A 26,034-nucleotide genomic window follows, 5' to 3' on the forward strand; every position below is an offset into this window, starting at 1 on the left:
CATCGCCCCAGGATGTCAGTTCTGGCTGCTCCTGCCCAGAGAGAGTCTGCTTTTCGTTCTCCATTTTCCTTAGAAATGTCAGGTGGGGAGGGCAGGGTGTGGGCAGGTAGAGAGTCTGACATTTGTGCCTAGAGGAGAGGGTGGGAAAGGGAGTGTCGTGGCTGGGTGGGAGGCCCCTGCTCTGACCTGCAGGGGTGCTCAAGGCTATGCCCACAGACCCAGGAAGGTGGAGCTTTCAGCAGATGGAGACAAATGGAACGGAAATGCCACTGGACGGCGCTCTTAGGCCCCTCACTCTCGTCACTCCCGCTCGTTCATTCATTTGCTCCTCTGTCATTCCCTCACCCAGCAAACAATTATTGGGACGAAACCTTGAGTCAGGCCCCGGAGCAAGGTTCTGGGGACGCGATGCCAACAGGGCAGAAGCACTCCAGCCTGCCAGAGTGCTTCTCAACAGGCCTCCCAGCTACCAGTTTCGTGGAAACAGATCAAAGGCTGATGAAGGAAATCACGAGGGCGTGGGGGCAATAAGGAGGAGTGGGAGGGACCACCCCAGCTGGTGGTCAGGATGGCCTGGCCTCAGAGGGATGAGCTTCGTGTCCAGGCTGTGACGGAGCTGAGCGTCAAGGCTGATGAGGCTGGTGGGAGAGCGACTTGGCTTCTCCAGATACCTTTAGCCTGAGTGCTGTGTTTTAAACAATGGAGCTGACATTGAACATTTGGGAGATTTTACATAAAAATGGTGGCCTCTGACTGATCGACATCCCTGGGCTCACAAGCTCCAGGGGTTGGGCCTGGGTGGCCACTGCCCCCACCCCCTTGGGGTCTCCTCAAATGTGTGAGTTCACCATCCCCTTGGGGAAGACACATCACCTGTCTCAGTAAAATGCCACCAAGGGGTCATTCAGACCCAAAGTCTCCTGGGCAATTCCTCTTTCAAATTCCACTCCTAACCTTTCAGCAAATCCAACGGACTCTTCTTACAAATCAACCCTGTGTCAACTTCTCCCTGTGGGGTACTGGGTACCCCTGGTACCCAGCTAAGCCAGTCACCTCCTGCCCGAACATTGGACATCACAGCCCTGAATGGGTCTCCCTGCCCCAGCCCCTCGCCTGGTCATCCATTCTATGCTCCCAGCCAGAGTATCTTTCCAAATCAGGTCAGATCCCATCAGCCCTCCACTCAAACCTTGCGTGGCCCCTTCCTACCCAGAGTAACTGGAAAGTTTTCAGTCTTTCACTATATGATGTGTTAGTCTCTCACTCATGTCCAACTCTTTGCAATCCCATGGACTATAGCCCGCCAGCCTCCTCTGTCCATGGACTTCTCCAGGCAAGAGTACCGGAGTGAGTTGCCATGCCCTTCTCCAGGGGATCTTCCTGACCCAGGGGTGGAACCCGGGTCTCCTGCATTGCAGGCAAGCCATCTGCTACAGTCCATGGGGTTGCAAAAAGTCGGACACAACTGAGTGACTTTCACTTTTACTTTCGTCTCAATAGATAATAGAATATCCATTAGACAAAACTTAACATTCATTCCTGATAAACAACATTCAGCAAACCAGGAATACAAGGGAACTTCCTCAACCTGCTAAAGAGCATCTATGAAAACCTAGAGGAAGCATCATACTTAGGGCTTCCCTGGTGGCTCAACCCAGGATCGAACCCAGGTCTCCCACGTTGCAGGCAGATTCTTTACCAGTTGAGCTACAGAGGAAGCCCTCTATTGAGATGATCATATGGTTTTACTTCTATAGTTTGTTAATCTTGATTTTTGAATGTTAAACCAATATATTGTTGGATTCAACTTTTAAAATATTTATTATGAATTTTTGTGTCTATGTTTATAAGAGATATTGACTTATGTTTTTATATTCTTATAATGTATTTTTCTGAGTTTGATATCAGGGCAATGTTGGATTCATAGAATGAGTTGGGAAGTTTTATAATTTTCAGGTTTATGGAAGCTTTTGCATAGACTTGATATTATTTCCTGCTTAAATGTTTGGCAAAGTTAACCAGCAGAGCCATCTAGGCCTGGAATTCTCTCTGGGGGAAGGTTTCAATTTCTTTAATAGTTGCAGGGTTAATGATGCTATCTATTTTTTCTTGAGTGAGCTCTAGTGGTTTGTATTCTTCAAGACACCTGTTAATTTTATCTGTGGTCAAATTTATTTGCAAAATATTCCTCATAATAGTCCTTTATCGTTTTAATATCTGTAGGATTTGTAGCAATGTTTCCTCTTTCCCTCTGGATATTGTGTGTCTTTTCTCTCTCTTTTTTTCTGATAAGTATGGCTAGAAATTTACAAATTTTATTGATATCAAAAAACCAGCTTCAGGTTTTGGTGATTTTCTTGATCCTTTTCTATTTCTCTGATTTCTGCTATCTACTATTCCCTCTCTTTCAGCCACTTTAGGTTTAATTCATTCTTCTTCTAGTTTCTTAAGCTGAGGTATTTGATTTGAGACTTTCTTCCTTTCTAGTGTAAGTCCTTGATGATATAACTTTTCCTCTAATCACTGCTTTAGCTTTATCCCACAAATTCTGATACATCATTTAAAATTTTTTTTTCATCCAGCTCAAAATATTTTCTAATTCCTTTTGTGATTTCTTCTTCAACCTGTGGGTTATTTAGAAGTGGGTTTTTCAGTTTGAATGAGTTTTCTAGATGTCTCTGTCACTGATTTCTAGTTTAATTCCATGATGATCTAAGATCGATTTGACTCCTTTAAAATGTATTACATGCAAAGTAACACTGGGGATCCACAGGGGCCTGTTGGCGGGGGAAGTACAATCTTTGTTACGAGCCACCAGAGGGATTTAAGCAGACAGCGAATTTGATCTGACTAGAGTCTGATGTGCATCAGCTGTGAAAGAGGGGAAATGGGATGCCTGGGATGGGGAACCTGGGGCTTGAGTTGTCCCAGAAGAATGGGCAGTCATCTAAAGGGTCTGGATCTCCAGGGAGGGGTGGGACTTTATGACAGTGCTGTAGATATCAGAGCATGGAGAGGTGCAGCTGAGGACAAGGAGCCTGGCGTTTTGAATAGAGCCCTGGACTGGAGTCAAGCCAGGGTTCAGCTGTGTGCCTCTGGGCGTGTCACTCTGCCTCTCTGGGCTTTAGTTTCCTCACCTCTAAAAGAGGTGGTCAGCTTCAATGATCCCACTGCTTTAACAGCCTGAGCTGTTGCTTGTGTGGGGAGGGTCTGCGTAATTGAGGACACGGTGACTTCTCAAGATGGACACACAGAAGGGTGGCCCTGCAGCATAAGGCCTACAATTAGGGCCTGATGTTCTGTGTTGCCTTGACATCTGGTGGAACCTGGAGGGATTCGGGGGCTTAACTCAGGTCCCACTCTGCTCCTGCAGGTAAGGTCCCCCAGCCAGCAACACTTACAGGGGTTGGGGAGAGGCCAGCACAGCTCCTGTCACCCCTCAGCAGTGGGGATCAGTTCCTTGCCAATCTGGGGAATGACTCAAACAAGGCAGTCCCACACTCCTGTGGAACCAGGCATCCCCCCACTGCACCCTGCCTCTTGCAGCTTTCAGTAAGTCTCTCTGTCCCTGCGTGCAACCCTTGTGACCCTGTGTGGTACGTACCCAGTGTCGGCCTCCCAGGGCTGTGAGTATGTGTGAATAATAAACTGCATCCCTCCATCTGCGCAGTGTTAGGTTGGCCCTTCCCTATAACGATGGGACCACAGGGCAGGAGGCCTCCCTCACCAGCGGGGCTAACAGGAGGCAACTGAACAGCTGCTTGCTCGGAGTGAAGCCAGCCTCTGTTAGGGTAAGTGGCAGGGCTTGGGCAGCCTGGGCTGGGTTTCAGCTCCCTGTGCCTGCCCTTCTGGTGCCCAGGGCAGGGCACACCGGAATGCCTGTTCCTGACAGTTCTGGTAGCAGTTTCTATCTGCTGGATTCTGGTCTGTGCTAAGATCCACTAACCTTGGGGAAGCAGGTTCCCTGAGCCCTGTTTAACTGATGCGGCTGTGTGAGTAGCAAGGGAAAGGCTGGAACCCGGGTTGGTCTGGAGCCTGCCCTACGATCTACTCTGGAAGCTGGGAGGTGAGAACCCACAGCACCAGGTTCTGAGAAGTGAGGAGAAGCGGGTGGCCGAGTGAAGGTGTGAAGACAAGACCCTGGCGGGGAAGGGAGAGGGCCCATCATGTTAACGAAGGGGACCTGGGACATCCAGGCCAGGAGTGTCTGTCGGCCGAGGGCTCCTGCAGGGCTGAGGCGGGTGGGAAGTCTGGCGGGGCTGGGGGAGCAGAAGAAAGGGGTGATACTACTTTCAACCTCAGCAGACAGCCATGCTGCTCGCTCAGCCATGCCAAACCCTCAAGGCTGCCCAAATCACTTCTGCTTTCTGATCACAGAAGAGGCGATTCCCTCCGGAGGGGATCTTTGACCCGTGGGGCTCCTGCAGGCTGAATTTCTAGAACCAGGTGCTTTCTGTAATGACCACCTCTTGCTGGCCGCCCCTGGCTGCTGCTGACCTCCTAGAATAACAAAAAAGGAGAGGGGTGGTGTGTGGTGATGGCTCCAGGTCTGAGGTTTGGAGGGCAGAAATGGGGGTCAAGTCTTACAGGAATGTAAGCTCTACAAGATTAGGGTTTGTTTTTTTTTTTTTACAGCTGTTGCCCAAAGCATGGGACAGTGCCTGAAATGCAGCAGATACACAACAAAAATGACTTAATTTAAAGAATAAATTAGGTCTTGGCTTCTCTGCCTCTTGGCTGGGTGTCCTTAGGCAAGTTGCATAATCTCTCTGTGTCCCCATTTTCTTGATAGTGAAATTGGACAGAACAGCACCTCGTAGGCTTGTTGCATGGATCAAATCAGGTGCTGTATTAAAACAGTAAGGGCCCACTAAGCCCCTGCTGTTATTATTACTACTATCATGATCTTGGCTCCTGTTCAGTGAGGAGGGCTCCCCACGAACCCCATCACCCCAGACACAGCAGCCACACTTACTGAGCATGAGCTGCGGGCTTTTGAATAATTATCCACTTAAACCCAAATACAGCTCTTTGACTACACTGTTTTGGTTTCTTTTTTAAACACCCATTGTACCAAGGATGAAGTGGAAACCTAGAGGTGATTCTGGCTATAAAAGGAAGTTGAGGAACATCCCTTCATTCCTATTCTCGGCACCTGATAGTTTGTCTGGGCCTGGGCTTCTTTGCAGGAAGCCTTAAGGAGAAGAGTTGAGGCTCTTTCTCGTCTCTGTCAGTTTGATAAGAGAGGGATGGCGCTTGCCCGAGTGGCCAGGGATTCCGTCTTGGGTGTCTGGCTGGAGAGCTGGGCTCTGGACCACTACGTTTTCCTGCCTAAGGTACAACCACGTTTGACCTGTGAGGCCTCAAATAAATCACTTCCTCTCTTTGAGCCTCTTATAAACAGGGAGAGCAGTACTATCTTCCTGGCAAGGTTGTTGCCAAGATTAAATGGTTTCAGAAACACACTGCCTTCAGTGTGACATGGGGGAACTGGACAAGCTCGAGCTGTGGGAGTCATTGCCATGACCACCCAGCCCGGTTCCTGCCCCTCTCTGCCCAGGACGTCTCCTGACCCTTGAACTCTCCTGTCCCCAGGCTGGGGTGGACCGGCCGCCCATCCGAGCCCTGTCCAGCTGCATGAATCCCGGGGTGGTCGAGGGTCACTCACTGTCTCTCCAGGTCCTGGATGGTGTCAGGGAGTGGAAGTCCCTGGGTCTCCGGGAGGGAGAGGACAATGAGGCCGGCAGCGATGGGGATGACCCCATAGGAGAGTGGGGGCAGCAGGGGCAAGACCTGGCAGGTCATCCTGATCAGCGGGCCCGTCACAGACCCCAGCTGAGCTGCCGAGTACAGGAAGCCTTCTTCGATTATCCTGTGAGCAGAGGGGAGGGCCGGGATCCTTGTCACAGCTGCTGTTTTGGTGGGGGCTGGGAGGAGGCTTTACTAGAGGAGGGGCACTTTGGCTGGGCCAGGGAATGCCAGGGGAGGGAAAGCTGGGCTGAAGGAGTCACCTTCCTCGAGGTCTCTTCTAACACCACCTCCTCCATGGAGCCCACCTGGATTTTCCCATCCAGAGAGGGTTTCTGCTTTCTGGGAACATCTGGAGTCCTTCACAGGAACTCTCTAGGGCCCAGGCCATTCTTCCTGGTCTTGGGTACTTTGGACGCTTGTCTCAGGGATCCTGCTAGGCCGCTGAGCTCCCAGTTCAGGCTTCCCATAAAGTATCAACAGTATCGATAAATGTGATTTCTATGGGCTTTCCATAAAGTATCAACAATATAGAAAAAAAGAGTGAACGAGTGAGTGAGCAAGCATCATGAGTAAGGCTGGGCCAGGCCTGTGGGGGCTGAGGCCACCCCTGCTCTTAACTGAGGAAGTCCTTGGCCACCCTGAACTTCAGTTTACCCACTGTACAATGTGGGGCTTGTCTAACTCTTGACCACCTGGGGCTCCTTGGGGACAGGGAAGGGACAGTGGGAGGCAACCCCCTGGGCTCTTATAAGATTTCACCTGAGCAGTGGGCTCTGCGGCTCAAAGTGGTTCCCAGTCCGGAAGCCTCCAGGGGAGCCCTCTGCGGGGCTGCCTCTGAGCCTGGACTCCTGGGGAGGGGCTGAGTGTGGAGGCCCTGGCTGAGCAGGGGCCTTTGGGGGAAGGACTCTGGGGCATCTGCTCAGTTCCATGTCAGTGCCTGGTCCTGGTGCCCTCCACTGTGTGTCCCTGGGTGCCAAGCCCCTCCCCGCCCTCCCCACGGGCCCTCGCGAGGGTGTGCCGTCCGCAGCTGCAGCCCAGCCTACCGCAGTGAAGTTGGGAAGAGTTCCGGCTTGTAAATCATGATGCAGGTTAAGCTGAAGCCAAAACACCCCTTTCCCAGCACAGCAAAGACCACACGCAGGGTCTGCAGGTCTAAGGCAGAGCAAAGGGTGAGTTGGGGTCTGCCGGGAGGGTCCCTGGGAGCCTGGAGCAGAGGGACTGGGTTCTCCCACAAGGCTTCCTTGAGCTGAGAGCAGGTAGGTCCCAGGCGGTGTGCTCTGGGCCCCGAGGAGGGTCTGGCCAGGGGATGTGGCTCTAGATGTCCCGGCTGCGGGAGCAGGGGGCGGGGTGCAGGGCCAGAACCCAGCCGGGTCTGCGGTGGGCAAGCCTGGGTGGGTGGCACTCGAGGGGGAGCCGCGACAGGGCTCCTGGCACCCTGAGGGTGCCTCTTCCCTTGAAGGAGAGGGGCAGGCCGGGCCCAGGCCCACAGCAGCGCCCCCGGACCACCCAGAGACCCAGAAGCTTGCCCGCAGCGCCTCAGTCTGCCCGTGGGGACACTGCTTCTGCGGGGAGCACGTCTCGGAAGCTTTCCTTGGGGCACGGGTCTCACTCAGAGTTTGAGCTCACAGCTGGGCCTCCATCCTCACACTCACCCCCCTCCCTCCTGGCTGGGTGGCCTCTGGGGGACACCCGCCCCTGCCCCTGCCTGTCACCCGCCTTGAACAGTAAACCGAGACCCAGAGAGGGTTTCTGGGGCCTCAAAGCATCTGTGGGAAAGGAGCGAGCCGGGCACCCTCCCCACCTCCCCAGCGCTCTGTGAAGCGCATCTGGCTTCTCCAACACGAGGAAACACTGCTCCTGCATCTCCTCCTCACCTGGGGCCCCGCTCAGCCTCCCAGACCTGTCCCCTCTCCGCAGACTCGGCCTCCGGCTTCAAGTCTGGTCCAGGCCTGGCTCCATCCCTCTGCGGGATCTCTGACCACCGTGGGATCTCTGGCACCGGGCTTCACCTCTCTGACCCTCAGCATCACAGGGAAAGGGGCAGGGGGTGGGTGGAGCTGCGGCAGTCAGGGTCTTGGGTGGAACGGGGTGGGTGGGGAGGAGGCCGCAGCCCCTCGGTCCCTCAGCCCCCAGCTCTGCTGCCCTGCCCGCACCTTGCGGGACCAAGGTACCTTGTTGGCCAAGATGGTGAGGCCAGCCCCGGCCAGGAGCTGGCCAGGGTCGTGCGGTGGCCGAAGAACCTGAGCAGGAAGGTGGTGATGGCCCAGGCCAGGAGGTCCACGGCTCTGAAGAGGACCTGGAGGAGGAAGATGTCGCTCCCCAGGTTCTGCAGGTCGAGGACTATCCTGTAGTACGAGACGGTGAGGAAGGAGCTGTGGGGGGCATCCAGAGTCAGGCCCCTGCCCCAGGGAGGAACCGGCACCCCTGGGGGTAGTCCAGAGTCCATGTCCCATGGAGGAGCGGGCATGCCTGGATGGGGATCCAGAGTCAGGCCCCTGCCCTGTGGAGAAGGGTTCACCCTGGGAGCATATGCCCACATGGGGTCTGTGCCAGAGGAACTGTCAGCCCAGCCCCTGGGCAACCTGCAGGATCATCTTCCCGTGGTTAGGCTGTCCCAGGAAAGGGTGGGGAGGACAGTAGCCCATCCATTTCAAGTGTGGGCCTTGGTGTCAGCCATGGTGGACTGGGCGTCGCCTCTCAACCTCCTTGTCCACAAACCAACCAGCAGGAAGACGTGACCCTCTCTGGGCAGACGGGCCAGTGGGTCAAGCTGACCTGCCCCTTTGTCAGGTTCTAGTGGATTTCCCTGTTGGCTCAGGCGGTAAAGAATCTGCCTGTGATGTGGGAGACCTGGGTTTGATCCCTGAGTCGGGAAGAACCCCTGGAGAAGGGAATGGCAATCCACTCCGGTATTCTGGCCTGGAGAATCCCCATGGACAGAGAAGCCTGGTGGGCTACAGTCCATGGGGTCACAAAGAGTCGGACACAGCCGAGCAACTAACACACACAGTGCCCTCTGGCTGTTTCCTATTTCTGGTTGCAGCCAGGAACTGGCTCTACTGGCTGGGAACCTGGGCAAGTCTCTGCCCCTCACCGGCTGCCAGTTTCTTTGTCTCGAAACATGGGTTTAATAACAGAAAGGGGTCTCAGTGGAAGACGCTGGGCTGTCCACTTCAGGATAGAAAGTCTTATTTTTGCAGCCCTTGGGAGTGCTACGCCCCAGCTGGGCAGAACATCCCATGGCTGGTCTACGCCGGCCAGAGGGACAACTCAGAAGGGCCGTCCCAGCTCCCAGGTCCCCAGGCTGGGGCCTGGCTGTGACAGCACCTGTCCCCTGTTCCTGCTGCCTCCTGCCCTCCCTGACCCCACTCCCCTCCACAGGAGGTGACCCCTGGAGCTCTCTCCATGAACTTCATACTCCCAGACCTCCATTTCAGAGTCTGCCACCCAGAGGGTGTCCCCTGCCACGGCTCCTGAGTAGCTGAACTTCGTTATTGTTTAGCCACTAAGTTGTGTCCAACTCTCCGCCAGGATCCTCTGTCCATGAGATTCTCCAGGCAAGAATCCTGCAGTGGGTTGCCTTCTCCAGGGGATCTTCCCAGCCCAGGAACGGAACCCACATCTCCTGCACTGGCAGGCGGATTCTTTACCGCTGAGCCACCCCAGTAGCTGAATTTCTGCCTCTTGGAGATTGAATCTGGCTCCACAAGTGGCCATGCAGGTAAATGATTCCAATCCAACCCACCCCCCGCTTCAACTGGACAGTCCCCAGCCCTCCCCTTCAGCAGCACCTGATTGCTGCCCCCAAGAGGCTTCTTTCAGGTGCCACCAGGCTAACAGCTGCAGAGAAAAGCTGCAATTCCTGCAGAAACAGGTGCTTTCTGAAGTTTGTGAACGTGACTGGGAAAAAAGCTGGGCTGACTTGCGGGCATGAGCACCTGGAGTCTTAGCCAGTAATAACTGGGTTAACAGTCGAAGCCAAGAAAACCCAGGAGGGTGGCCGCCTCACAGTCTGTGATTTGAATAACAAAGGGTGCAGAGCAGCCCCTGGGAGAACTGCGGAAGCCTTGATGGTTTTTGAAAGAACGGCCCTAGACACTCACTGGCCCCCCAGCACTCCTTCTAATTTATCATCAGAAAAAGAAAAGCAAAAAATATAGAGAGGGGCATTTGATGCGTTCTTTGCTCTAAGATGCAGCACATATTTGCCATTATAACCCACATGTGCTAAAATATAGCATAAAATCAATGTTTTCCTAATTTTGAGTTTTATTTCCAGATCGAGTCCCAATAAAACCTGACCCTTACTTTTTGATCCACTCTTCAGGAAGTTGCTTAAACTGACTTTGTCTTAAGGAGTCTCTGCCTGGTCCCAGGTGGAAAAGACCCTGATGCTGGGAAAAATTGAGGGCAGGAGGAGAAGGGGGCGACAGAGGGTGATCTGGTTGGATGGCATCATTGACTTAACGGACGTGGGTTTGAGCAAGCTCTGAGAGGTGGTGAAGGACAGGGAGGTCTGGCGTGCTGCAGGCCACGGGGTCACAGAGTCGGACTCGGCTTAGCAACTGAACAACACTAACAACAAAGGTGGCCCTGGCGGACGGGGCCTCCTTTGGTGGGGAGTCCTTGCTCACTGTGGGGTGGGAGGGTCTAGCAGGGAGCTCAGCCAGGGTTCAGATGCCCACTCAGTCATCTCGGACACGTGTCTTTCCTCTCCTGGCCCCTCTTTCCCATCTGTAAAGTGGGATATGAATGAACTAGTCTCATGGGATGGCTCAGAGGGGGCCGTGTGTGGCGGGAACGTGGTCACTTCCACACCCCAGGAGTCCAGCTGTCAGGGTGAGTCTGATGCTGACTTTCCAGCTCCTGCTGGTCCCTTGGCTCTGGGGACATCATGGCTCTGCCCCTGCCCTGGGCTTGCTTCAGTCTGACCCGGCCCCTTGCCCAGGACCATATCCCAGCCCCGCTCTCTGGCTGACTTTCTGCACAAGCCAGCCTCCTGACCGTATCTGTCACCACCTGTCAGGCTCCTGCCCCCTGGAGCAGCTGCCTGTCCAAGCCAGGAATGTACCCCATGAGGCTGCAGGGACTGTTTTCCCCCTGAATGCTGCCCCCCAGCCCTGTCACCGGGAGGGGTACACGGGACGGCATACTTCACCACCAATAGGTTGCAGATTCTCCAGCGGAGCATGGGCAGGCAGGACAGGTCCAGCACTGACTGTCGGGACTTCACAGAGGCCACCTCCTCCTGCATGCTGGCCATCAGCACCTCTGGGGGCAACGGGGCAGTGAATGCTGGGGCCATGGCCCTGCCCCGCTCCCATGCCAGAAATGGTGTCCAGGTGGGCAGAGGGATGGGGAGAGCCTGGCCTTGGCCCCTGGAGATGGAGAGCCCTGGGGGTGGGGTGGGGCTGAGGGCAGAAAGGCTTCTCTCTGGCCTGGCCTGAGCTCTCTTCTGAAGACCCAGTTCCCCTCTCGGAGCCAAGGCGCGGTCTTGTGTCCCGTCGCTGGCTGCTAAGCTGCCTACTGCGGGGAGCCCTTGGCAGTTACCCCAGGAGGCCCTACCATCCCTCTTCATTCCTCTTGGCTGGCATCAGGGCACAGCTGCCCAGTCACATTGGCTCCTTACTGCATCCCAAGAGCCCATCCAGCCTACACCTGCACCCTGGGCCCTGCTTGCCCCTGCTCAGCTCAGTCCTGGCCAGCTCTAGCTCACCTCCTCCTGGAAGCCTTTTCTGATCCTTCTGCCCTCAGGGCACTCAGTCCTCTTGTTTTTGTCCACACATCCTTCCACACCTGCTTCCTTGAAATAGCTACCCTCAGGCAAGCGCATCCCATTTCTCCAAACACGCTGAAGAGCCTTCTGAGATAAGTGGGCAATGTATGTGGGTCAAGGCGGTGAATAACAGATGTGGTGATGCGGGTGTGTGGTTGTTGCTGGTGATGGTTGTATTGGGGCCAGTTGTGGCTGTGTGGTTGATGGTGGCTGTGGTGGAGCTGAGGCTAGAGACGAGGGTGACCATGACGGTCTGGGTGGTGTGGGTATGATGCTGATGTTGATGGCGGTGGTGGTGCGGATGGTAATATAGATGAAGTTGATCGTGATGGTTTGCTGGTCGAGGTGATGATGGTGGTGGTGATGTGATCATGGGTGTGTGGAGAGTGTAATGCTGTTGTATTAGTGGTGTTATTATTACTGGTGGTGGTGGAGATGACAGTGGCATTTGTGTAGAAATGATGGTAGTGGAGGTGATTGTGAGTGTGCAGAGGTGGTGATGGTGAAGATGATTGTGATGTGATGGAGGTGGTGGTAGTAATGGTGGTGGCGATGGTGGTAGGGACAGTGATGGCGGTGGTGGTGGGGAAAGTGATGGTGGAGGGGATGGTGGTGGAGGGGATGGTGGTGATGATGGTGGAGGGGATGGTGATGGTGGAGGGGATTGTGGTGGTGGTGGGGATGGTGGTGCTGGAGGGGATGGTGATGGTGGAGGGGATGGTGTTGATGGTGGGGATGGTGGTGGTGGAGGGGATGGTGGTGGTGAGGGGATGGTGGTGGTGGAGGGATGGTGGTGGTGGAGGGGATGGTGATGGTGATGGTGGAGGGGATGGTGGTGGTGGTGGGGATGGTGGTGGTGGAGGGGATGGTGGTGGTGGAGGGGATGGTGATGGTGACAGTGGTGGGGATGGTGTTGGTGGAGGGGATGGGGATGGTGGTGGGGATGGTGATGGTGATGGTGGAGGGGATGGGGATGGTGGAGGGGATGGGGATGGTGGAGGGGATGGTGGTGGTGGTGGGATGGTGGTGGTGGAGGGGATGGTGATGGTGACAGTGGTGGGGATGGTGATGGTGGAGGGGATGGTGGTGGTGTTGGTGGAGGGGATGGGGATGGTGGAGGGGATGGGGATGGTGGAGGGGATGGGGATGGTGGAGGGGATGGTGGTGGTGGTGGGATGGTGGTGGTGGAGGGGATGGTGATGGTGACAGTGGTGGGGATGGTGTTGGTGGAGGGGATGGGGATGGTGGAGGGGATGGGGATGGTGGAGGGGATGGTGGTGGTGTTGGTGGAGGGGATGGGGATGGTGGAGGGGATGGGGATGGTGGAGGGGATGGGGATGGTGGAGGGGATGGTGGTGGTGGTGGGATGGTGGTGGTGGAGGGGATGGTGATGGTGACAGTGGTGGGGATGGTGATGGTGGAGGGGATGGTGTTGATGGAGTGATGGTGGTGGTGGAGGGGATGGTAATGGTGATGGTGGAGGGATGGTGATAGTTGGTTTCATGGTAATGATTACGGTGATAATGGTAATGATGATGCCAGTGATGATAGAGATCGCGAAGGTGATGATAGTGGCGTTGATGATGCTGTTTTGATGTTATGAGTCTGTTGATGGGGGTGGTGCTGGAATGGACAGGGGTGATGTTAGTGATAATTTAGATGATACATCAGTTGATGTCCTTTCCTGGGTCATATCTCACACTCTGGGTCACTAACAACAGCATCTCACCTCTCTGGTCAGTGTCTTGTGGGCTTCCTTGTGGCCTTTTATCTTGGCCACCTTTTTGAGTTCCTGAAGCGCTTGATCTGGTTTGCCTATGATAATCAGTCATCGGGTGGATTCTGGCAGCCACCTGTTAAAGAAGCAGGTGCTTGACTGGCTCTTTGCTTTCTTTGCTCAGACTGGTGGCCAGGTGCCCAGGTCAGGTGGGCAGGGGGTGGTGGCCAGCAGACCCTCTGGCTACAACAGGAGTAGGGAGAAGGCAGCTGCTTCTCCCTCTGCCCTGCTAATGCCGAGCTGGGAAGTCCCTGATGATCACAGAATAAGGATGAGTCACCCTCTCCACCAGCCCCTACTCCCTGCCACCCCATCTGGCTTCCCTGCTGCCAGGAGCCTGCATGCCCAAGCCCCACATTCAATCAATCCCCAGGCTGACTGGACATGGGGTGATTCTAGGGCCATTTCTATGACAGAAAGCTAGTATCATGCTGAATTAAAACAAAAACAAAACACACACACACATTGAAAACATCCCCAGCTAGAACTGAGTGGTTTTATAAAAGCAGTCAGCTTCTTTCCAGCCTCAGGGGCAGATGGACAGGGAGAAGTATCTCCCTGGTGAAAGGGTCCAGAGTTCTCCTAGCCCACAGGAGTTCAGCTGGGCTCACGGGGAAGCTAAGAAGAATTTCTGGAGGCAGTGTGTCATGGTCAGAAGAGCCAGCCCACCTGGGATACAAGTCCTGCCTCTGGCACAAAACAATGGTGTGGCTTTTGGCCCATGGAACCTCTGTGGGCCTCAGTCCCTCATCTGAAAGTAGCAGTAATAACATCTTCTTTCCTCATTAGAAGAAGTGTTGATGGACCTCCATCGCGGTCCAGTGGTTAATACTGCTTTTCCACTGCAGGGGGTGCAGGGTCAATCCTTGGTCCGGGAACTAATATCCTCCCCCCCAAAATAAACACAAACAAAATGGTTTAAATGACATTAAAAAAAGCAGCGCTGGTGCACGTCCGGTGTTGCAAAGAGCACCTGGGATGCACCCGAATGTGAGCAGGGCAGCTTCATCAGTGCAGCCATGGATCGGTCTTCCTCCTTTCTTTCCTGTCGGTACAATAAATCTCCACATTGTCAGCGACTTGTGGTCTGTTTTATTTTCCAATGGATCCCCAGTGCCTAAAGCCAAGTCTAGCACAGAGCAGGAGCACGATCCACATTTGAGAATGAAATGTGGGCTGGTCTGCCCACAGCAGACCAGCTCAGCTCTGGCCCATGGGCACAAGAAAACTTATGAGGACAGGAAGTTGTGATTATTTCCCTGTATCTCTTCCTCCACTCCCCACCCAAGCAGGTATTTTCAGACCTCAGAGATTTTCGAAGCATCGGAAATAGTAATGATAATATCTTTCCATATCCGATGCCTGACTTGGATGCCCGCAAGCTGGGCAAGTGCTGTGAGGGAGTGAGGCTGGCGGGTGTGGGGAAACTGGTGCCAATGTGAGTGAAGGATGGAGCCCTCAGCCTTGGGCCAGTGGGCTAGGCTGGAGGGAACCTCAGACCCCTGGCTGAAATGCCCGCCCCAGAACTCTGAGCTCCCACGACATCTCTCCCCAGTGGGGTCTGATCACATCACTCTCCTCCAGGGTCTCAGCATCTCGGGAGCCGTGGCCAGCCAGAGAGGTAGGGGTGAGGGGCACCCTCTTGGATCCCCCTCCCATTTCTCCCCAAGGAAAAAGGCCCCACCCTGTACTGAACCAGGATATCGGGAAGATGATAAAGGCACCGACACGGCCAGCTGGAGGGTTCGCCAGTCCTGCAGGGCGAAGGCCAGGCCACCCACGGCCATCTGGCCGATGCTGCAGGTGGACCCCAGGATCGCCATGCTGATGGCCCTCGTGCTGGTCGTGGTCCACCCCACCACTGAAGGGCGGTGCAGACACCCAAGTGAGGGCCCCGTGCAGTGGGCCCTCAGGCCCCCACGTCCCCACAGCACCCCATCCCCACACCGTGGCTGGGGCCAGCGATCGAGGGACTCACCGAGCATCGTGGAGGTCAGGAGGATGCCAGACAACCCCAGAGCGCTCAGAAACAGGAGGCCGCAGCACACGGAAACTGGGGGCAGTGATGGTGCTGATGCTGCTCGCGGCCACCAGCAGGCAGCACCAGCTCAGAACTGGCTTCCGCCCAAACCTGTTTTGGGGAGACAAGCGTGGTGGGCACCTGGAGAGGGGCCCTGGGGACTTGGGCACAGAGGCATGGGCTTGCTGCCGGAAGGCTGAAGTGGCTCCTGCTGGAGCCTCCCCCAGGCGCAGGCAGGCAGCACCTCCTCGGATCTCCGGGGACCACGTTCAGAGTGCGTTTGTTATAAAAATGGCAGGCGTCTTGTTCTTGGGGGGTGCTGTAGCCTCGTGGTCCAGAATAGACTTTGGCATCGGATGCCTGGGTCTGAGCCCAGCTCTGCCCTTCCCGGGTGACCTTGGGCACCTGGCTCAGTGTCTGCAGACCACAATTTCTCCGTCTGTAAAATGCAGGCATTCATGACGAGATGCTGAACAAGGGGGCAGTATCGTGGGCGGCTCGGGGCCCGAGGCTTTGGGCGAGCCTGGCGACACACCGGAGCCCACGTGCTCATGGTGCCGCTGCTGCCCAGAGGTCAGTGCAGCCCAAACCACTGAGGGCATTGAGCTGAAGTCTGTGTCAGTCAGGGGCCTCTCCTGATGGCTCGGTGGTAAAGAATCCACCTGCTAAGGCAGGAGACGCAGGTTCGATCCCTTGGTTGGGAAGATCCCTTGGAGGAGGAAATGGCAACCCACTCCAGGATTCTTGCCTGGAGAATCCCATGGACAGAGGAGCCTGGTGGGCTACGGTCCATGGGGTCACAAAGAGTCACATGACTGACGCAACTGAGCACGCACGCACGTGTCGGTCAGACTGGAGAGATGCAGACCAACCTCAGCCTCGCCTGTCTGGGTAGCACCCAGAAGCAGGGACACGCGCCCCAGATCCCGGGGTGAGACCAGGAGGCTGAAGCCTGGCGCTGACCCCAGGCTCACCAGGCGGCCGCAGACGGATTGTGATGTGGCTCCTGGTGTGGGCAGCCGGGTGCCTGGTCCTCTGAGTGCAGACTGGAGCACTTCCTTCTCCAGTGCTCGGGCTCCCCACCATGTTCAGGATAATGTAATATAAGGCCCACGAAGAGCCGCCACTGTGCCAACCAGCCCAGGCTCTGCGTGTGACTAACTCACAGAGAAATAACACACCCACCTTCTAAGAAGCTGGGTCTCAGGACGCCCCAGAGCCCAAGCTGCTGGGCATAGCGGGGACGCCATTTGTGCCTTCAGCATATTATGGGCAGTATGCTGTGTGCTACGCACCGAGGATGCAACCCCAAGGCCCCTGCCTCCTTGGAGCTACAGTCTCGTGGGGACACGCAGAGTCAATGAGCTAACAAGAACCAGGCACTGGCAGAGAGAGCCAGGAGCTGTGAGCGGACAGCTGCCAGGGCCGTGGGACCTGCAGGCCTGAAGCTGGGAAGGCCTCTGCAAGGAGCGGCCTGGAGCTGAGGGGGGCCTGCACGCTGGGCACAAAGGGGCCATGGGTGGAAACCTCTAGGCGAGGTGAGGCTGCCTGCTGCGGTGGGTCCTGTGGGCTGGGTGGGAGCAGGGCTGCTCCAGGAGGGGCTGGTGAGGCCACCAGGGAGAAGCCAAGTGCTGAGCAGGGGTGGTGGGGTGGGTGTGAACTGTCCTCAGCATGGGAGCCAAGGGGACCTCAGGCTGGGCAGCGACAAGATACACACAAGCCTTTGCCGAGTCACTCTGAGCGCTGTGGCAGAACAGAAAGCCCAGTGGAGTCAGGAGACCCCAGAGGAGGCTGTGGCCAGCCCAGGCCAGAGAGGGTGGTAGTTCGGGCAAGGGGGTGGCATGCAAGGCAGGGCCCTGGGCTGGGAGCTGTGCTTTGGAGAAGGAGCCCAGTGAGTGCAGGGGCTGAGGGAGGGCGCATGGGGCTGGCTCCTAGGGGGCCTGTCCTCCAGGATGAAGTCTGGTCAGGGGTTTGGGCTGGGTGGGAGTGGGGATTCAGGGGTTCAGCGGGGGCCATGGTAACTGTGGGGTGCATCCAAGTGGAGACTCCAGGTCGGCAGTTGGGTTTACAAGCTGAGGGGGTGCAACGTGGGCACGTTTTCAGCACTGGACAGCGGTGCCCGGGGCAGGACCTGAACACAGACTGAGGAAGGTTCCAGCAGGTGCTGCACCTCGGGAGGGGCGTGGAGGAGAGGGGAGGGGCACTCAGGAGGGGCGAGAGGGGTGGTTCTCTGTCACTACACTTCACGTTGCTGTTGTTTAGTCGCTCAGTCATGAACGACTCTTTTGTAACCCCATGGACTACAGCCCCCAGGCTCTTCTGTCCATGGGATCGTCCAGGCAAGAATGCTGGAGTGGGTTGCCATTTCCTCCTCCAAGGGATCTTTCCGACCCAGGGATCGAACCTGTGTCTCCTGCCTTGGCAGGTGGATTCTTTCCCCCTGAGCCACCAGGGAAGCCCTGGTTAAAAGAAAGAGGGGAGTGTCTCTCTCCAGAAAGCCGTCAGCTCCCCGAGGGCAGGGACTGTGCGGTGTTTGGCACACAGTAGGTGCTCAGTAAAGTTTGGTGCAGAAGCTGAAGAGGAGAATGAGTGTTCAGGGTGATTTTTCAGCTCAGCCCAGCACCAAGGTTCAGACGGTGGGTTCTCAGCCCCCTGGGAGCTTGGGACTCAGACCCCAGATGGGGGAGACCCTCTCCTAAGGAGCATGAATGTCCACTGCACATTTACCTCTGCCTCACAATGCTCATTCTGTTTTGAAGGAGCTGGAGGGGAGGAGAGGAGATACTCACCGGTGGGGGAGGAAGCCGCAGACGATACATCCCACCATGGCCCCCGCCATGTAGGTGGACTGGCCTAGGGGCTTCAGGCCTTGGTGGTCACACACCAAGTCCCACTGGAAGAGCAGGAGGGTGTGTCAGCCTGGCTCAGGGGGTGTGGAATAGTGGGATCAGGGTGGCAGAGGAAGGTCCAGAACACCCAGAGAGGATCTGGCCTCCCCCAGTGGGGTCCTCAGAATCCTAGATCAGGCAACCATGGTGGAAGGAGTGTGTGGGCAGTGGGCCTCAAACCCCCCTCACCCCCCAGCTTGTGATCAGCAGGGCAGGACACGTGGGACATGGTTCTGGGTCTAACAGTAGGACAGGCCCCTCCTAGTGGACAGTGGTGGGCAGTGGTTAAACCACAAGGCTCACATTCCGAGTCAGCTGATGACTGACCGGCTGGTGACCCCAGCTGTGTTCCTGCACCTGGCTGAGCCCGTCTCCTCCAGGAGCGGGGCTGTATGGCTGCCTCTCTTACAGGACGGTGAAGATGAGCACGTGTCACTGTGAATTTTTCCTGCCATCTGCTGGGGGCCAGGCAGCCATTGCCTGAACATCGCCCCCCGCCCCCCTCCCAAAGTCAGCCCTTCCCTTCACCAAGGCCTGCCTGCCTCGCCTATGACTCCGCCTCTGTTTCCACCTCTGCTGTCTGAACCACTGTAGAAAGAGCGCTCCCCCTACCCCCAAACACACACACACATTGCAGGGCGTTCTCCACCCTGCAAAGTCACCTCTTGAAAATGCAAATCAGATCACAGCGCTTCCTTGTTCCAAAGCCTCCGGTGACTTTTCTTTGCACTTAAGGAAAAGCCAGCCTCCTTCCACATGCGCCCCGTCCATCTCCCGACCCCTTACCCTCTGTGCCAAGTACTATTCTCTCAACACCCGGACACGCTCCCACCTCTGCCCTGACCCAGCTCTGCCCCGGCCTTCATGTGATTGATTCCTTTGCTTATAATCCAGTGTCATCAGAAATGTCGCCTCTCCCTGCCTGCTGTCCTTTCCCTACTTGCAGGAGCTGCTCTCTCACTTGTGCTCGCTGTCCACGCAGGGGCCTTCAGCCTCAAGGTGGGACAGAAAGTGAGGGGGACGTTGCAGCACCTGGCTCCCTGGGTTGAATCGGAGTGCACGTTAGCTGTGTGTCCTGGGGCAAGTTACTTAACCTCTGTGGGCTTCTGTTTTGTCACTGATTAAATGGGGTCAATCATAAGACCCACCTCAAGAGATGGCTGTGAAATAGTGACGACAGGGAAAGCATCAGAGCAGTGGCTGCCACTTTAAGGGCACAAGGTGTGGACTCTACGGCTATTCCTGGCTTAAAGGCTGACTGATTCTGAATTCTCCTGCAGAATGTAAGCTCCCCGAAGTCTCCTATAACCCTAGCCCCAGATGGGAATCCTGGCCATCCCAAGCCATCAGTAATTAAGTGTCGAGGGAGTGCATATCATTTAACAGCGCTGATGGAGGCGTTCTAATCCTCTCAGTCACTGGGAGGCTGGGAAGGGGAAGAAATGGTGGGCTTGGTGGGGGGGGGACCCTCACCTCCGTCACGATGGTGGAGGTGAAGGCGCTGCAGTCGTAGACCCAGCCGTCCACACACGGCTCTGTGTCAGCCCCGCTCCAGTTGGTGGTTGTGGCATTGGGGTCCAGAAGCTGCCACTGTGGGTGGCGGAAGCGGCGACACTGGTGGGGCCCACAGTTGGGGCCTGGCGGAATGGAGACGGGCAGGAGGGCCTCGGGGCTGAGGTTGGCGGGGGCCCCGGATTCATTGTCCAGCAGGTGAGCCCAGCAGCAGTGGCCTGAGACGGCGGCTGAAAAGTTCTCCGCAACTAACTGGAAGGGCACCCAGACCGAGAAAAGGAAGAAGGTGAGGATCTGGAGGGCCTGGAAGAGGCCCACGCCCCCGGCCTGCTCCAAGAGCTCAGTGAACGCCATGGACAGAGCTGCGGCCCCCTGGGCGGGTCTCCTGGGAGTCGGGGAGCTGGTGAGCACCCGGCCTGCTGTCCAGAACCACCGGCAGGCACAGCATCGCCAGACCTTCTACCTCCGCACGCCACTCAGCCCCACAGGGGCGGGCCAGCCGGTCCAGAGTGTCCTACGATGCCCGAGAGACTTTGAAGAAACCCCTCCTCCTCCCCCATTTCTGGGAATGACGGCTCAGATGCCCCTCTGGTCTCGAGTGGGGACAAAACTCACTGGGGCATCTGGGGTGTCCAACGCCTAGAGTGAAAGATCAAGAAAATGAACAAAAAATGAGTCAGTGCTGCGATGCTACTGAATTACAGCTGTGGGAGAAACATCAACCCCGCTGTGGCTTCATTGCTCAGGTTAAAGTTAAATCCCAGAGAGGAATTCCAGGGGAGAAAGGTGGGCTCAGCTACTCAGAAAGGCTTCGGCGTCTCCCCGCAGGCCATGTGATGGCATCCTTCAATCTAACTTTTTTTTTCACTTGCTCTGGATCTTCATTGCTTTGTGCAGGCTTTCTCTAGTTGCAGCGAGTGGGGACTACTCGCCACTGTGGTGCGTGGGTTTCTCGTTGCGGTGGCTTCTCCTGCTGCAGAGCACGGGCTCCAGGTGCGTGGGCTTCGGTAGTTGTAGCACACGGGCTCAGCAGTTGTGGCCTGTGGGCTCTCGGGCTGACGGGCTTCAGTTGCTGCAACGCACAGTCTTAGTGGAATCTTCCCAGGCCAGGGATCGAACCTGTATCCCCGACATTGGCAGGCAGATTCCTAACCACTGTACCACTGGGGAAGTCCCCGACATGCTTCAGTCTGAACTTTCAGAACTCTCTGCATGTGTCCCTTTGGATCAGGAAACTGTTGGCTCAACTTTCACCCATCCTGGGCCATTCCAGTTCATTTTGCTAAAGCACAGAGTGCGGATTGAGCAGCACCTGCCCGCTGCCCCACCAGCTGGGGTCCAACACCCTGAGGTTGCAGGAAGGCTGGGAGAGGTGAGGGGGTGGGTGTGCAGAGGACCCAGGCCTGGGCTCTTTCCCTCCCTACCACGCATCTCCTACCAGACCGCTGGGAGACCAGCTCGCAGACGCACTATTTCAGGAAGTTTCTATTTCGAGGTTCCAGGTTGCCTTTATTAGATTGTAAGCTCCCCCAGGGTGGAAACCATGGCTACCATTTCCTGGTATCCCTGAGAAAGCCCTCATGGGCCTTGGAGCTGAGCAGGTGTGCAGACCGGGGAAATGAGTGAAGTCAAGCCTGCCCGACCCAGTGTCTGATGCCAGCTTGGGTGTGAGGCAGGGGGGAAGGCCCCGCCCAGCGCCCCACCATGTGCTGCGCCTCCTAGTAACAGCTGCTCCTGGCACCTAGGGCTCGCTGTGTGCTCAGCTCTATGCTGACCACGCTGCCTGCAGGCTCTCATTCCTGCCTCATAGCAGCCCAGGAGAGGAGCAGTGCTGATTCCCCCAGATAAGGAAACCAAGGCTCAGAGAGGGCAGGCAGCTTGCCCGAGGTCACACAGCATAGCCAGGATTCGAACCAGACACTGCAACCCACGCTCTCTCTGATGCCCCTGGCCAGCTGATAGTTGGCCTCTAGCCTGTCATGGACCAAGTGATAGCTAAAGGCTGGAATTCAGAATTTGGGTCAGAATTAGGGCCAGTCACTCCCAGGATGTGAGAAGAATTGGCTGAGTCAGTTCTGGAGAGAAGTCTGAAGCTTGCTGGAAGTGTGGGTGGGTGAGGTGTGGGTGGGCGTCTGGACCTTAAACTTCCCAGAAGCTCCCCAGAGGGCTTGGGGAACTCAGCCAAGATGGTGCCCAGCCAGCACGCTGGGAGTCAGGGCTCTGGTCCTGGATTTCAAAGTCTGGGCTGCTGCTTCTCTGGCAGGAACTCATTACGAATTTTAAAATAGCAAGTGGAGAGATGTGGGGAGAGAGGCAGCTCAAACTGAAGCCCAAGGAGGCCAGGAGAGAGGGGCTGATTGGAAGCAGCCCCCTCTAGAACTGCCCCAGACTGAATCTGAATTTTGCATGAAAGAACTGTGCTTCATCCTTGGGTTTGTGCAAACACCATCCTCACAGGGGAAGGCTGTGACCTTGAGCAGTGACCTTCCCTCTCTGGCCCCCCATTTTCTGACCTGGGAAAGGAAGTGTTGCCGTGTTGGGACTTCCAACCTTAGCAGGGATCAGAAACCACAGGAGTGTTGGTGAAAATGCAGATCCCCATTGAGCCCCAGGGATCTGCATTTAAAAGCATGCCCCCAGGGGCTTCCCTGGTGGTCCACCTGCGGGTGACACAGGTTCCATCCGTGGTCCGGAAGCTGGGAAGCAACTAAACTTGAGCACCACAACCACTGAAGCCCACGCCCTAAAGCCCAAGCTCTGCAACAGAAGAAGCCACTGCCATGGGAAGCCCAGGCACCACAACTAGAGATCATCCCCGGCTTGCCGCAACTCGAGAAAGCCCGCTTGCAAAGACCCAGTGCAGCCAAAAATAATAAATTAACTAATTAAAAAATATACAGCCACTCTAGCCTTCTTTCAAAAAAAAAAAAAAAGCCCCCAGGTGATTCCACTGTACTCGGACCCAGGCTCGCTGGGACAGTGGCTGAGCAGAGGTGGCAGCTGAAATCCCAGGGTCCGTGAGAGAATTCTTTTCTCCTTCAACCTTCTCCCTCCATATGGTTTTAAAAATGTTCTCTTCCTCCCTGCCCTTTGCCTGTCATGGACGCCCCTAGGCTTTGCTTACAACAGAAGGTCAAACCTCCTGGATTTGCCAGAAGGCTCCCGGAATCTCCAACTGACTTTCCGCTTCCAGGCCAAGGAATTTTTTAATCTGTCTTTTCTGTTTTTCTGGGGCTGCTGGGGGCAGGGCTGGGTGTGGCAGCGGCGCCACCTGGTGGTCACACCCGGGACTGCGGCATGCCCAGCTTTATCCTCATTCTCGCCTAGGTGCCCATCCCCCAGGAGTTCCCGAGCCCAGGAGTGAAGAGAGTGGCTTTGGGGTGGGATGCGAGGGGCCTCAGACTGTAGCCCCTACGCCCTCCAGAACGTCTCATTAAATTAATCCTTGTAAAGTGAACCCCTGGGTCTCGTAGAACCACAATTGCCCTTCAGTTCAGTTCAGTTCAGTCGCTCAGTCGTGTCCGACTCTCCGCGACCCCATGAATCACAGCACGCTAGGCCTCCCTGTCCATCACCAACTCCCGGAGTTCACCCAAACTCATGTCCACAGAGTCAGTGATGCCATCCAGCCATCTCATTCTCCGTCGTCCCCTTCTCCTCCCGCCCCCAACCTTTCCCAGCATCAGACTCTTTTCCAGTGAGTCAACTCGCCGCATGAGGTGGCCAAAGTATTGCAGTTTCAGCTTTAGCATCAGTCCCTCCAATGAACATCCAGGATTGATCTCCTCTAGAATGGACTGGTTGGATCTCCTTGCAGTATAAGGGACTCTCAAGAGTCTTCTCCAACACCACAGTTCAAAAGCATCGATTCTTCGGCGATCAGCTTTCTTCACAGTCCAATTCTCACATCCATACATGACCACGGGAAAAACCATTGCCTTGACTAGACGGACCCTGGTTGGCAAAGTAATGTCTCTGCTTTTTAATATACTATCTAGGTTGGTCATAACTTTCCTTCCAAGGAGCAAGCGTCTTTTAATTTCATGGCTGCAGTCAGCATCCACAGTGATTTTGGAGCCCAAAAAAATAAAGTCTGACACTGTTTCCACTGTTTTTCCATCTATTTCCCATGAAGTGATGGGACCAGATGCCATGATCTTTGTTTTCTGAATGTTGAGCTTCAAGCCTACCTTTTCACTCTCCTCTTTCACTGTCATCAAGAGGCTTTTGAGTTCCTCTTCACTTTCTGCCATAAGGGTAGTGTCATCTGCGTATCTGAGGTTATTGATATTTCTCCCGGCAATCTTGATTCCAGCTTGTGCTTCTTCCAGCCCAGCGCTCCTCATGATGTACTCTGCATATAAGTTAAATAAGCAAGGTGATAATATACAACCTTGACGTACACCTTTTCCTATTTGGAACCAGTCTGTTGTTCCATGTCCAGTTCTAACTGTTGCTTCCTGACCTGCGTACAGGTTTCTCAAGAGGCAGGTCAGGTGGTCTGGTATTCCATCTCTTTCAGAATGTTCCACAGTTTATTGTGATCGACACAGTCAAAGGCTTTGGCATAGTCAATGAAGCAGAAATAGATGTTTTTCTGAAACTCTCTTGCTTTCTCCATGATCCAGCGGATGTTGGCAATTTGATCTCTGGTGCCTCTGCCTTTTCTAAAACCTGCTTGAACATCTGGGAGTTCACGGTTTACATACTGCTGAAGCCTGGCTTGGAGAATTTTGAGCATGACTTTACTAGTGTGTGAGATGAGTGCAATTGTGCGGTAGTTTGAGCATTCTTTGGCATTGCCTTTCTTTGGGATTGGAATGAAGACTGACCTCTTCCAGTCCTGTGGCCACTGCTGAGTTTCCCAAATTTGCTGGCATATTGAGTGCAGCACTTTCACAGCATCATCTTTCAAGACTTGAAATAGCTCAACTGGAATTCCATCACCTCCACTAGCTTTGTTAGTAGTGATGCTTTCTAAGGCCCACTTGACTTCACATTCCAAGATGTCTGGCTCTAGGTCAGTGATCACATTATCGTGACTATCTTGGTCGTGAAGATCTTTTTTGTACAGTTCTTCTGTGTATTCCTGCCACCTCTTCTTAATATCTTCTGCTTCTGTTAGGACCATACCATTTCTGTCCTTTATCGAGTACATCTTTGCATGAAATTTTCCCTTGGAATCTCTAATTTTCTTGAAGAGGTCTCTTGTTTTTCCTATTCTTAGGGTTGACTTTTCTAGCCAAGAGCTCCGTCAATTAAAGCCAAGGCCAAACCTGGCTGCCAAATGACTTTAGACAACCCACTTCCCTTCCCTGAGCTCCAGGTTCTCCAAATCTCTAAGGTGGAGGCCTTCTGCTTCCAGTGAGATTAGACGATTTCGTGAGTGTCCTGATGGTGGGTGGTAGCCACCACCATCATCACCAGCACCACACTTCTTCCTTTGCTTTGATCCCTTCTTCTTCCTTTGCTTCTTTTCCAGTTGGAATCACAGCATTCAGATCCAGCTGGGCTCCTGGATTTGGCCCCTCCCTGCACTCCTAGAAGAACCTGGGGTAGGGAGGTGAGGATCTTTCCTGGGCTCACACAGCAGGGCAGGGGTAGGGCCTTGTCACAGACAAAAGGGGAAACAGAATGAAAGCCCCTTCTCTGACATTCTGACTCCAACGCCCCCATTTCCCCAAAGAACTCACTCAAATGCATTTGTCTATGTTTTCAGAAATACATCAACATTAATGATTAGCTGTCTTTGGGAAGTTGTATGTGTACACAACAAATGACCCAATGGTCCAGAAGTTCATAAAATGATAAATGTTCATTTCCCCCCACCACCTTCACGTGTCCAGGAAGTAGAAAGTCAGCCACCAACAATGTATATTCTTCCAGAAAAAAAATGTTTAGAGCATCTTCAAATATATGCATCAAATAACTGTTGAATAGATAGTCAAGCTGAAACTTCACAACTCCAATTGGGACTTGAACCCATGGGTCAGGACTCAGACTCAGCCAAGACTCAGACTGATACTTGAACCCTCTGTCTTTTATTGAGATTGAACTCCTGGTGTCAGGACTTAATGAAGCTCATCGCAGAAACAATTGGGTGAGAGAAAAAGTGGTAGGTAAGATGCTGGATTTATTTAGCCAGATACACATTCCATAGACAGAATGTGATCCGTCTCCAAAGGCAAGAGTGGCCCCAGGGCAGGGGTCATCTTGGAAAGTCACAGCAGCTATGGGAGAAACACTGCACAGACATTATGGGCCATTTCAGAAGGCGAGAAGCCTGCAAATATGAGGTGTTTAGTTTTTA

General features: G+C 54.8%; 1 protein-coding gene across 1 annotated transcript; it reads right to left on the bottom strand.

Annotated features, from left to right (window-relative positions):
• Positions 1–4,436: 4,436 nt before the first annotated feature.
• Positions 4,437–20,078, bottom strand: LOC129548338 (solute carrier family 22 member 11-like). The gene is given in 15 exon segments (XM_088832263.1): positions 4,437–4,500; positions 5,669–5,872; positions 6,795–6,903; positions 7,154–7,341; positions 7,626–7,714; positions 7,905–7,963; positions 7,966–8,123; positions 10,905–11,020; positions 13,257–13,380; positions 15,001–15,022; positions 15,025–15,165; positions 15,283–15,353; positions 15,355–15,435; positions 18,114–18,217; positions 19,686–20,078. Coding segments are annotated over 15 exon segments (1,923 nt in total).
• Between the last annotated feature and the right edge of the window lie 5,956 nt (positions 20,079–26,034).

Source organism: Moschus berezovskii, chromosome 25, assembly GCF_049115385.1.
Source record: "Moschus berezovskii isolate FMDL1 chromosome 25, NW_MosBer_1.0, whole genome shotgun sequence".
In the NCBI taxonomy this organism is placed as follows: domain Eukaryota; kingdom Metazoa; phylum Chordata; class Mammalia; order Artiodactyla; family Moschidae; genus Moschus; species Moschus berezovskii.